Here is an 11,264-nt window from a genome sequence, read left to right as displayed (position 1 = left end):
TGAAGAAGAGAGAGGAGAGATTATGGGGAATTAGGTTTTAATTAACTTAATTAAAATTATCATAAATTAAATGTGATTAATAAATATGTATTTTGCTCTGTTTGGTCAAACTAACGGCACTTAACAGAAGGGCTTGGAACGCTCGTTTTTGAAACGTTGGGGTGCCTGACCGCTACGTTTAAACACGGGGGCCCCGATCGCTCAATCAGGGCCCAAAGTGGAATTAAGCCAAAAAAAAAAAAAAAAAAAAGATTGAAGAGAAGAAGAATATTTGATTTCTTATTATTGAATAACAAGCATAACGAGTGATTCTCACCTCTAATGCTTTGAGAGAATAAGTTTTACTTAGAGTGGTTTGGCTTATTGAAAGGGAGAGTAGAAGCCACTGTAGGTCTCCAATTTATAATGAAGTAGATAATAGAAGTAGAATTGAATTTACAATTTTAATTACACCCAAATTTGTAAAACTTATGATCTAAAACCATTTTGATTTTGGTATTTAGTCCTGAAGTAACAAAATATATGTACACATAACTTCTATATAATTATAATTAAAAAATAATTAGATTCATGGAAAGAGACATGATGGTGTTGAATCAAGTATTAGCTATTGGTAAGTTCACTACAGCGCCTCATCACTATCTGAATCTAGCTCAAGACCTTCTGCTGCCAAGAGCTGGCTGATAGTCATTTTCTTTTCTTCCTCAGCTTTTCTTCGCATCAAATCTCTTTTCTTAAGTATAAGTGTGTGCCTTTTAAGGGTATTGCTGAAATTTTCAGCAGAAGCCTTCTTTTCTCTTGCCAGGATCCTCCTTGCTTCGTCGGGATCAATCTGAGAATATTTCACAAAATACCTCCACTCAGATGCAAGGGAAAGAAAAAATGGAATAGCTCTAAGAAAAGATGAAATGTGTGATAATGACACTTCCCAATACCCATTATTGGGTGAAAAACAGCTATCTGTGATGTTATGTGTGAAGCAAGGATTGCTTCAAAATTCACTTAAACATGTAATCAAGAAGTGATGAAAACAACTTACTCTCAGTCTCTCACTTCATTTGTAAGAAAGAAAACCAGGTAGATCGTGGTTAGAAGAAAATTTGACATCTTTGATAGAATCATTCAAGCCTATAGTAAGCTGGCAACATTTATTCAAGCATACCCCAATACCTTTGAACGAGAAAGTTGTCGGACGCGAATATTCAGCTCGCGCTGTTGCTGCTCAGCCCAAGCAGCAATTGCCATATCACCCCGCTGATCAAAAGCTTTTCGCTTTTTTATAAGCCACTCCATCCATGCTTGAGATGCCTGAAGGAAACAAAACACCACATCAATCAAGAGTAAGAAGAAAACTTGTGCATTCAACCCTAACACCTATTTTAAAAGTTTACAAATTAATGCTTAGAGGTCCGTTTCAGGCTGCATCACTGATTAAAAAGTGGATAGCAAACCATTTCAGAGTGTTCTCTTTACAAAAGATGAAACAATAGTTATTTGTTGAAGTTCATCTCAGTCTGCTATGCTCATACAAAAGGATAGAAAATTGTAATATCTGTTGCCTTCCTACAGCATTAAAAAATGAGGTGGTTTGATTGGTTCAACATTTAGGTAGCTGAGGAGTTCAATACTTGATATTAGTTTTACTGACCAGCTTGAGAAATAGAAAAAGAAATCGAAAGGGATGCTGAGATGCAAAAATATTATAGCTGCAAAGAAGTCATTCTGGCTTGATACTACTAAACACACAGCATATTATGATCCACACAAAATCCCATATAACAAGTTCCAAACTCATGGACAGCGAAAGACAGAAGGGTAAATTAGAAAGCTGAAGTTCCTTTATAAATGATAGCGAACAAGTACCAAGTCAACCACTGACAATGAGAGACAAGAAAATCTAACCTTCATAGGGTTGACCCGGTTATCCATGTCATACTTTCTTCGCGTCTCCTCATCTATAAGCAATTCATAAGCAGCTTGAATCTTGATGAACCTAGCTTCTGCTGTTTCACCTTCTTCAAGGGTTCCTCTACCATCGTAGACTAAAAGAATAAAGTGAAAAGTTACTATACATTAAGAGGTCATATTCATCTTCAAGAAACAACACAGCACAGAAGAACCATATCACAACTAAGTTGCGCGCCAAACAGACAAACACTAAGGATATTTCTCACAAGCCCCAACTGCTTCATAGGATCATACATATGGAATAAATAGAACAACTCACACATTCTCGTAAACTAGCATTTAAAACAAGATCTAAAAACAAAATGCTAACAGCACAGTAGTTGCTTAGCTTCATTTTGATTCTTGTATGTTGTATGATTCTTGTATGATAATATAAGTATATAACGTTAGACCACCACAATCAGCATTACCCAATATCAAGCTGACTGATACCGTTCATATGACATCGAACGAAAACAAATATCTAACATTAAGATACATACCATCTGGATGATAAAATTTGGCCAAACGTCTATAAGCAATCTTTATCTGCTCCTCATCAGCATCTCTTTCCAATTCTGTTATGTCAACAAAGAAAATAGAAGGAAGAACTGTCAAAACAAAAATCCACAGGAATTTCCCATCTCTATTCTCTTCCTACAACATAGACTAAAACTACACCAGCATGCTTGACATTGACAAATCCAAATACATTCATTTCTTCTCTTTCCAAGGAAATTTCCCAGTTACCCATCACTAAAATAATTTTTTTTATAGGCAAATGTCAATGGTTAATAATGTTAGTAAATTAGTCCGTCCTTAATAATGTTAGTAAATTAGTCCGTCCTCATAGTAGAGTTCGAACCCTGACCCTTCATCCTTCATCCCACTCAACCCTTATGTCTCCTAGCTCTTACCACTTGAGCTAACCCTCGGGGGACCCATCAGTAAACTAGTTAGTCTTTAATCTTTTGAGCAGCAAAATTTCTTATTTCAACAGGAAAATAAATTTTTTTTCTTTCAATTTTCTCAATAACTAGGATTGTCAGGGAAAAAGAACAAACTTGAAAGCAAAAATTACCAAGAGTTTCATATGGGGATTTCTCTTCATCCCATTTTGATGCCTTGGTCACAGTTCTTCTCTGATTCACGCGAAACCAGGGCACGGTCCTGCTCGAACCAAGGCAAGTAGAATACAGTGACGGAGATTGCAAACTCGGCTTCCAATTAGGGTTCCGAAACAAAGCCCTGGATCGAAATTGGTGCCTGCAACTGATGAAGGAGAACACCGTGTGACTCCTGCATAGGGTTCTCAAATTGCTCATAGTTTTTCCCTGATTCAACGACCGAAACCGATTCAATGAAACGGTTGAAGAAGAATCAACGACGACCCAGGTGTAAAAATCCTTGTTTTTCGTCACAGAAGAGGTGGTGGATATAACCAACACACATGAATCTGACAGAATCTTCCAATTTTGTCAATTTTTGTTGGAGAGGAAATTCTGATTTTCTTTTCCTTTTTTTTTTCTTTTTCTTTTTTGGTGGGAAATATGTGGTTTGGCTTCTTTTCCTGTTTCATTACAGTTACTTGTTGGTACTTTTATGCCCATGTCTATCTCCCAAAATAACTAATATAAACCATCATTTTTCTTCTAAAACAAATCATATAGATATAGAGCTTCTTTCGTTTCGTTATCCCGGTAGGATAGTTTAAGTGGTAAGAATTGAGTGACATATGAATTGGGGAGGTGAAGGTCAAGCGATCAATCCCTGACGATTGTAATTTATCTTTCCGATGTAAAAAAAAAACTATTTCGTTTGTGATTTCGCATTTTTTTCATGACGATGTGTTGCTATGCCATTCTCTAAAGTCGGGATTGGGTTGCGTTTTGAATGTAGATGGAAGCTCCCTTGGTAATCTTGGTCAGCCTACTTTTGGAGGGACTGTGGGGGGTGGCTTGATCACTGGTTTTCCAAGTTCCCGCAGGGTCAATGAGTTTTAAAGGCTAAATTGTTGGTCATTTTTCATGGTTTACACCTTTGTGGGCAACATAGATATTGACGTGTTGCAGTTTCTTTGGATTCCTTGTTGGTGGTCCAACTTGTCATAGTTGCGGTTCCTCCTTGGTATCATTTTGCATCGATCATTGCTCCTATCAAAGGGTTGTTGTGGTTGCAGTGAGAGATTTCGCTGTAACATTTGCCTCGTGAAGGGAACATGACAACAAATTTTCTTGCAAAGTCGAGGGCTTCTTTTTCAGTTGATCTCTTGATTCACTTGCAAGACATTTTATTCACGGTAAATCAAACAGAGACTTAAAGTTTACTTTGCACATTCAATACACGTTTAGTAATAAGCTAAAGACGACTTGTAATTTTTACGAGAAATGGTTATATTTATTTTACCATGGAACCAATGATGCTATTATAGTCCTAAAAAATGATGCTATTATAAGCTTTGCATTTTTCAATTCTAGAGTTTTATGTCAATCTGTTTATTTAGGGTTTATCAAATCAACCAACAGTAACATGTAATTTCTATACCATTTCTCTTTTATGAACTCACCTTGTGCCATTGAATTGAACTGAATTTTCCCAATAACAATGAACTCAAACTATCAATTAAAAGTAAAGGAAAATAATGGACACTTGAGACTTTTTCCCTCAAAAAGATGCGAAACCAAAAATAAACTCCTTCTCATTATATAGTATGTACAAGCATACTCTCATCAAGAGCAGCGAATTACATAGTTTTGCTTCATGGTACACATATTAAGTTTCATTCATACACCTATGTTCTGTTCTGTAAACTAAATAGCAGCATTAAGTAGAAGCATGCTGCCTTCTCCTCTATGGAGCAATCTTAGGTGACATGGAGTCACATGAACGTTCATTCCAACGAGAACAAAGAGCACGAAGACGATGAAAGTATTCTCCAAGAGCTAGCAAGCCTCGAACAGCTTGGTTAGTCGACAGGATGCGCGACATGTGCAGCAGAGTTTGCTGCCGAAGGTGATCTGCCTGTGGAGAAGAGAAAGCATTTGATTATTAACATGTTTGGAAACCCTTCTACAATTGATTATAAAGTCAGAATCAATTTTGGGGAGAAGCTTCTCTAATTTGAACACACAGGATTTAGGATAAGTGGTTAGCAACATAAGGCCATTTCTATTTGAATCAACAAGTTGGTTTCTAAAATGAGGACATGACTATCTGAAAAAGAACTAAAAAAACATAAGATATCCAGTTCTAATGTTATTTGCAACAAACTTTGTCTGATGTTACATTACCTGGTTTACAAAATTTTCTAGTGCCTCAAATTTCTCAATGGCAATAGCCATCTGGATTCCAAAGTTTCCTGCAACCAATGGGTCAACCGCCATGTCGTGGACGAGACTCTGCTGGAGTTTATCCAATCCTTGTGAAAGAGCATCTTCAGCTTGCTGAGACGATAGGCGAAGGTTGTTGATGCTAGCAATTTGTTGATCAGTCAAAGGCTCAAGTTGTGGCACAATGAGCTGTTAAGAAAATATCAAGTTGTTAAGAGGTTTATTGAGGCTGCCACATTGTGCTTTTTTAACAGCATGCAAATTGAAGCATGACATGAAAAGTACCACAAATCCAGCTGATAAGACACTCTTTGTTGTGCAAAATCATCAGATACATAAGATATTTTTGTTCTAAACATCATAGTAAAGCACAAGGACTAGTTATGAAAACTTTTCAACTTAAAAAATGTAAATAGATTGAACCTTGAGAGAATGTAGGCAGTTATCAGAATCAGATTTATAGCATGTTTGTAAACTCTTCAGTTTTCCAGTTCAATCAAAATAGATTTTCATTTGTAAATGCATAACTGTAAATCCTTCTACAGTTGATTTAGAAGTCAAAATCAATTCTGGAGAGAAGCTTATGTGGGTAGCAAGCTTCTGGATGCCTAAATTGATTTTGAGAAAACAATAGCTGATCCAAACATGCTAAAGAATGAGAAACTACTCATTGTTACTTCTATTGTGCAAAATCGAAGCATATCCAAACATGCTATTAGACCATAAGGTGTACATTTAGAAGCTGCGAGGGGCGGGATCCTCCAATCCAAAGGAAGATGCGCTCCACTGACGCTTTCCACATGCCGGAGAGTAAATAGAGTACATCAGCTTTTGCAGCATATTCTTTCATTCTGCAAAGATTCGCGTAATGGTTCAAGATGCTCTGAACAAGTAGCCGGAGCTGTACTTCAGATGCATCAGTCTGAAATGCTGTTCTAAGTTCTTCATTCCGTCTATGTTGCTCTTCAACCCATTGTCCATATTCGATTTCAAACGCAACAATCCCTGCTTCACAGAATAGAAGGAGCACTTAAATGTAACAAACTATAACAAGGAAGAAAACAGAACCTTAATGCAAGTTCCTCAAATGCATACAAACTAGAACAAAATGATATCTCACAATCAATAAAAGAACACGTGTTAAGAAAACTTGAAACTGGTGTTAAGGATCACAAACCTGGGTTGATGGTTTCTGGTGATCCCATGTAACTGGTATCTAATACATTGCCAATGTGCATACCCTGCAAGTAGATTAGACATTTCAGTATATGCTTAAACATGACAATTGAAAGGATCAAATAGCAATAAACAGAAAAAGTATAGGTGACGCTTTGAGTTTTGGTTCACCTGCTTTCTTGCTTTCACAATCTCCAGCTCTAATTGCATGAGCTTCAATCGACTTGTTTCTAATTGTTGAACATAAGCCTATGTATAAAAGAAGTATAAATCAGATGAAAAATACAATCTACCTTGAAAACCAACAACAACAAAAACCTTATATCATTAAGTGAGATCGGCTATATGCATTACTTGCACCAACATTTGTATAATTACCTTTTTCCGCAGCCGGCATTTCCTAGCAGCCTCTCGATTCTGAGCAAGACGCTTTACCACCTACACATGCATTTTGAGCAACAAAATGTCAGACAAATTAACAACTCAAAATCATTCATGCATTGAGGGTATGGATGCATTGCAGTTTTTATCAGCATAAAAATGTTTGGGAGAACCTAAGACTTGTACCCTCCAAAGTCTGTTCTTTTTCTCTCATATTTTCGACAAAAGATCCCTCTTCATACTTCTTAATTATAACTTACAATAATGTACCATGAAAGAAGGGTATACAATTGATTTTAAAGGCAAAATTAATTCTGAAGAGAAATTTCTGTGAGTAGCTGATGGTGCCATAATTGATTCTGAGAAAAAGAAACTTATCCAGACATGACATAAGAAATAAAAAAAACAGTTCAGTAGATATACATGAAGGAGACATGTTGAAGAAATTTCATCACCTTAACATCTTTATTCTTAGTCTCTTGATCAGCTCCAGAAGGCTCCCTTGGTCCATGAAGAATATATTCAGACTGGAAAATTCAAATTCCAAAGATTGTCACAAACCAGTTTCCGCATAAACTTAGACTAAGTATATGTATGAAAATCCTTCTACAATTGATTTTAAAGCCAAAATCAATTATAGGGAGAAGCTTCTTTGAGTAGCTTCTGAGTGCCATAATTGATTATGAGGGAAGAAAAGTTTATCCAAACATGCTATAACTCACACAAAAAGGGGTAAAAGTCATACTTTCTCACCTTGGGCTCTATGCTAGTGTTGTTCACCAGTAACATTGGGGAAGCAATTGAATTCAAGCTCTCATCAACTTTAAAGCTGTCCCCCCACATGCTAACTTGCTGGAATGGCTCATATATATCCATTGATCTTCTTTTATCTCGTCCAATGTCCAAATGATAAAAGAAGAGTTTTCTACATAATAATAGAAATATTAAAAAAACAACATCAATTTGATGCCACTTTCCACTAAACAAGAGACTCCTGAGTATGTTAAACTAAGTCACTTTAACAGAGAATCAATAGCTGTCTCGTAATTCTGATCTATTATGATTCCAATAACTCAAAAAGTTCAAATACCCCAGCTCTTTCCCTCTCCCTAAAAATACATAGATAGACAACTGATTTAGAAGACAAAATCAATTCTGTGGAGAAGCCTCGGTGAGTACCTTCTCTTTGTCAGAATTGATTATGAGGAAAAAGAAAGATTGATCCAAACATGCTAAAGAGTGATAGTATGAGCCGTTCAATCCCAAAAATTGCTGCAACCAAGCAATTGTTAATACAGCACAGATGTAACTGTTATATATGTGGAACAAACTTCAACACCTCCCTTTGCAAGAATGATAGCAAAAGCTAGCAACTAAGCAAAGCTCTCAACAACAAAAAAGTAGAAATTATAAAAAAGTCAACAGCAACAACCCCCATAAAGAAGTAATAAAAAAGTGTTCAACTTCAAAGTTCAAATGAAGTCCAATGTCTTTCATGACATGATAATTTTCCAGAAATAAACAGGAACCAGCCACACTTGAGTCCAAGCTTTTGCTCTCTAAACGACAATTTTCAAATTGGATATATCCAAATTCAAACCAAATTCACACACTGTTACAGATTGATGAATACTAACCTACATGTATAGCTAGCTATCTTGATAGAATCTTCAACCTCTGAATACAGCTACTCCCTGAAGGACCCTGATTGGTGATCACAATTGAGTATTTATATAGCTCACAAAACTCATTAGTTAGAATATCATTTTTATTTTCCCACATGCAAACAAAATTATTAAAGCAAAGCTGAGACTAAAGATGACAAGTGAAATATAAAAGCTACTGAAAACAAAACTAATCAGTAGTCACTTTTTCTTTTTCTACATGGCTTAGAAAACTATATTTTCAAGTGACACCTTGCAAACTTCGTTAAGTTCCCACTCCAAGAGAAAAACAGTGAATGCGACAGCATAAAAAATAAAAATTGTAGGGCATTAATAAATAAAAAGATTACATAGAAGAAAAGCTCACATGTTCATCTTTTCTTGAGGCGATTGTGATTCATTCCTCGTCTTTCCTGCCAATTACGTATAGAGTAAGTTTTTCTAATTTTAGAAAAGTATTAATCCACTTGGGTAAGAATACAAGACTAAAAGCATATTTTAATCCTTTATATATCTATTACTTATCAATTTAGCCATTCAAAAAATGGCGGTTTCTAGCACTATGTTTGTCAAGTTTTGTGTTCTCTGCATTTGAGGATTAGGTTTTCTATTACCATACATCTACAAACTATTTAGAGTCGGCCCATACGACTGACGCTAATGGAAGAATGATAACGTCAACCTTCATGTTAAGTATGTAGCGTCAGCATAGAGTCGACTAAACCGACATTTTGTTCTTAAGTTACAGAACACTAACGTTATATTCTTTGTTTCATCGTAAAACTTTACAGTGTGTTTGTTAGCACTCATATTTAAAATAATATAAGATGCTGAGTATTATAAGGATAAATATTAGGGATTTCAATGAAATGAGAATGGAATTTATTATAGTATTAATGCTGTTAATTCTATAAAAAAGTATGGCCTAATTTTCCAACTCTAACACATTAGCATGTATTCTTATCTTAAGAGAAAAAGAAAAGTGTAACTTTAAAAATAAAAGAGAGACAGTAAAAAAAGAAGAAGATAGGAATGTAATTAAATATTACGATGAGAGTTGATCAAAATGGAACCATAAAAAACCTTCATGCTATGCTAAGGCTTCCAACTTTTCGCTCTATGCGGTGGTTATCTAATCTAAGCATGCGGGGGCTTTTGGTAGCAAGATTAAAAGGTGCCATAGTCTCAAAATTAATGTAAAATCCACATGAAATGAATTAACTAAGATGAAAACCGAGCTTGAATAATTGATATTTGTAGTTGTGGAGGCAAGGGGAATTATTGTTGGCTATAGTTGAACTCACTGTTATATCCTTTTGGTGATGGCAAAAAAAAAAAGGGGAAAAAGTAAGTGATAAAGAAGAAATTGGACTACTTTCGGAAAATATATCCTTTTGTCTTCTTCTTTATAAAAGCATAATGTGGATGTAAACGTCGTTTATGTTCGTCATGACTTTTCCTGAAGTTGGCAACTTCGATACAACTAGAGTCGGATATTAGGATTTTCATATGTGAGAATGCCAAATGAAATATTAGATAATTTTTTATTTCATATTCAAAGAATTGCATTTATTTAATATTTTATTAAAAGAGAAATAACATAAAATTTCAACATGATAATATCATATACTCCCCTCGCTTATAAAAAAAAATCATATACTCCCCTCTGTTCCTAATTATTTTTTTTGGTGCTTCGGAAAACTAACAAAACAAGAGACAAAAACTAAGGTGTAGCGAGATAGTCTTGCAGCAGCAAGACTTCTAATTCCGGCGACGGATGCTCCACAAGCTGAACACCAATGATAGCCGTTGAGGACGCTTTCTTGGCCAACCAATCCGCAACAACATGAGACAATTATGCTTGTTAAGAAAATATGTAATGAAACTAATTAATACATTGGTTTTAAAAAAAATTAAACAATTTTTCATATTTACCCTTATCTCCTCCATCATTCTATTAATTGTATCTCACTATCTCTTTAATGTTAATTATTTTACTCTCTCTTAATAAATGCAATTGGCTAAAAGGAAAAAAGATAATAACTTTTTCTTGGAATTAAATGTGGTCTTATATTAAGGGACACCAATTTTTTTCAAGGGATCTTAAAATTAGGAGCAGATGGAGTAAAATTTATGTATGAGAGGATCATGATCATGGTTGATCATGGGGCAATATAGGTCTCAATTTAGCCCATGGCCCTAGGGCGAACCCACCAAGCCCCCTATAATGGCCATTACTTTTTAATCCCACCCCGCCTCAAGGCTTTTTAACCTTGGCCCCTTACATCCCACTAAAGATGTTGGTCAAGACACAACCAGTCTCAGGGCTAGCCCACACGCTATCACTTTATTAGTTGACCAAAATATTGACAAAAAAAAATAGTTGACCAAAATTGTGATTACATTACATTATTTATACCATTTTTAATTTGTTAAGTGTGTGATCTTAAAAATTAAATTGACAAAGAAAAGACTAAAAAAGGCAATTCCCAAATTTTACCCCGACCCCTACTTTCGAATTGACTCATCTCCGACCTAACGTCGACCTACCTCAAACCTTAAATTTGGCTAGCCCATTTTCTTACCAGACCTGCCTGAATTGGTGCTGACATGCCCAACTCGTTGCCTATCTGCATGACCCAATGCCGACCATACCAACTCTGATCATCGTTTCCCCGGCTCCAACCCTCCATGAACCCTAATATCGGTCATAAACCCTAAACTTGACCTGAACTCTAAAATTAGCTATGAACCATGAATTAACCCG

The 11,264-nt window shown here is 35.6% G+C and overlaps 2 protein-coding genes across 4 annotated transcripts; both read right to left on the bottom strand.

Annotated features, from left to right (window-relative positions):
• Nucleotides 1–399: 399 nt before the first annotated feature.
• Nucleotides 400–3,519, bottom strand: LOC130734149 (chaperone protein dnaJ 11, chloroplastic). Its single transcript, XM_057586479.1, has 5 exons — nt 3,029–3,519; nt 2,451–2,525; nt 1,903–2,042; nt 1,171–1,308; nt 400–832 (listed from the first exon to the last, which is right to left on the bottom strand). The coding sequence occupies exons 1-5, from the start codon at nt 3,270–3,272 to the stop codon at nt 623–625; spliced, it is 807 nt and encodes a 268-aa protein (XP_057442462.1). The 5' UTR covers nt 3,273–3,519; the 3' UTR covers nt 400–622.
• A 1,101-nt stretch (nt 3,520–4,620) lies between these two features.
• LOC130734127 (transcription factor TGA3-like) lies at nt 4,621–8,628 on the bottom strand. Of its 3 annotated transcripts, XM_057586459.1 has the most exons (10): nt 8,471–8,589; nt 8,013–8,105; nt 7,587–7,758; nt 7,289–7,360; nt 6,831–6,890; nt 6,624–6,701; nt 6,454–6,517; nt 6,010–6,281; nt 5,238–5,465; nt 4,621–4,968 (listed from the first exon to the last, which is right to left on the bottom strand). In XM_057586459.1, the coding sequence occupies exons 3-10, from the start codon at nt 7,707–7,709 to the stop codon at nt 4,798–4,800; spliced, it is 1,068 nt and encodes a 355-aa protein (XP_057442442.1). In that variant the 5' UTR covers nt 7,710–7,758; nt 8,013–8,105; nt 8,471–8,589; the 3' UTR covers nt 4,621–4,797. The 3 variants fall into 3 exon arrangements, with proteins under 3 accessions (XP_057442442.1, XP_057442425.1, XP_057442434.1); XM_057586442.1 differs by lacking the exon at nt 8,013–8,105 and having other exon boundaries at nt 8,471–8,628; XM_057586451.1 differs by lacking the exon at nt 8,471–8,589 and having other exon boundaries at nt 8,013–8,450.
• Between the last annotated feature and the right edge of the window lie 2,636 nt (nt 8,629–11,264).

Source organism: Lotus japonicus, chromosome 1 (genome assembly GCF_012489685.1).
Source record: "Lotus japonicus ecotype B-129 chromosome 1, LjGifu_v1.2".
In the NCBI taxonomy this organism is placed as follows: domain Eukaryota; kingdom Viridiplantae; phylum Streptophyta; class Magnoliopsida; order Fabales; family Fabaceae; genus Lotus; species Lotus japonicus.
The sequence above is the reverse complement of the archived record's forward strand: the minus strand, read 5'-3'. Positions and strand labels throughout refer to the sequence as shown.

What these genes read in the sequence shown, in the direction of transcription:
- LOC130734149 (XM_057586479.1), bottom strand. Translation starts at nt 3,272, where the DNA reads ATGAGCAATTTGAGAACCCTATGCAGGAGTCACACGGTGTTCTCCTTC. An exon ending in ATCCCCATATGAAACTCTTG is followed by an intron (nt 2,526 to 3,028) that starts GTAATTTTTGCT and finishes TTGACATAACAG; the next exon opens with AATTGGAAAGAGATGCTGAT. An exon ending in CAAATTTTATCATCCAGATG is followed by an intron (nt 2,043 to 2,450) that starts GTATGTATCTTA and finishes TTATTCTTTTAG; the next exon opens with TCTACGATGGTAGAGGAACC.
- LOC130734127 (XM_057586442.1), bottom strand. Translation starts at nt 7,709, where the DNA reads ATGGATATATATGAGCCATTCCAGCAAGTTAGCATGTGGGGGGACAGC. An exon ending in CTAAGAATAAAGATGTTAAG is followed by an intron (nt 6,891 to 7,288) that starts GTGATGAAATTT and finishes ATGCATGTGTAG; the next exon opens with GTGGTAAAGCGTCTTGCTCA. An exon ending in TTGTGAAAGCAAGAAAGCAG is followed by an intron (nt 6,518 to 6,623) that starts GTGAACCAAAAC and finishes ATCTACTTGCAG; the next exon opens with GGTATGCACATTGGCAATGT.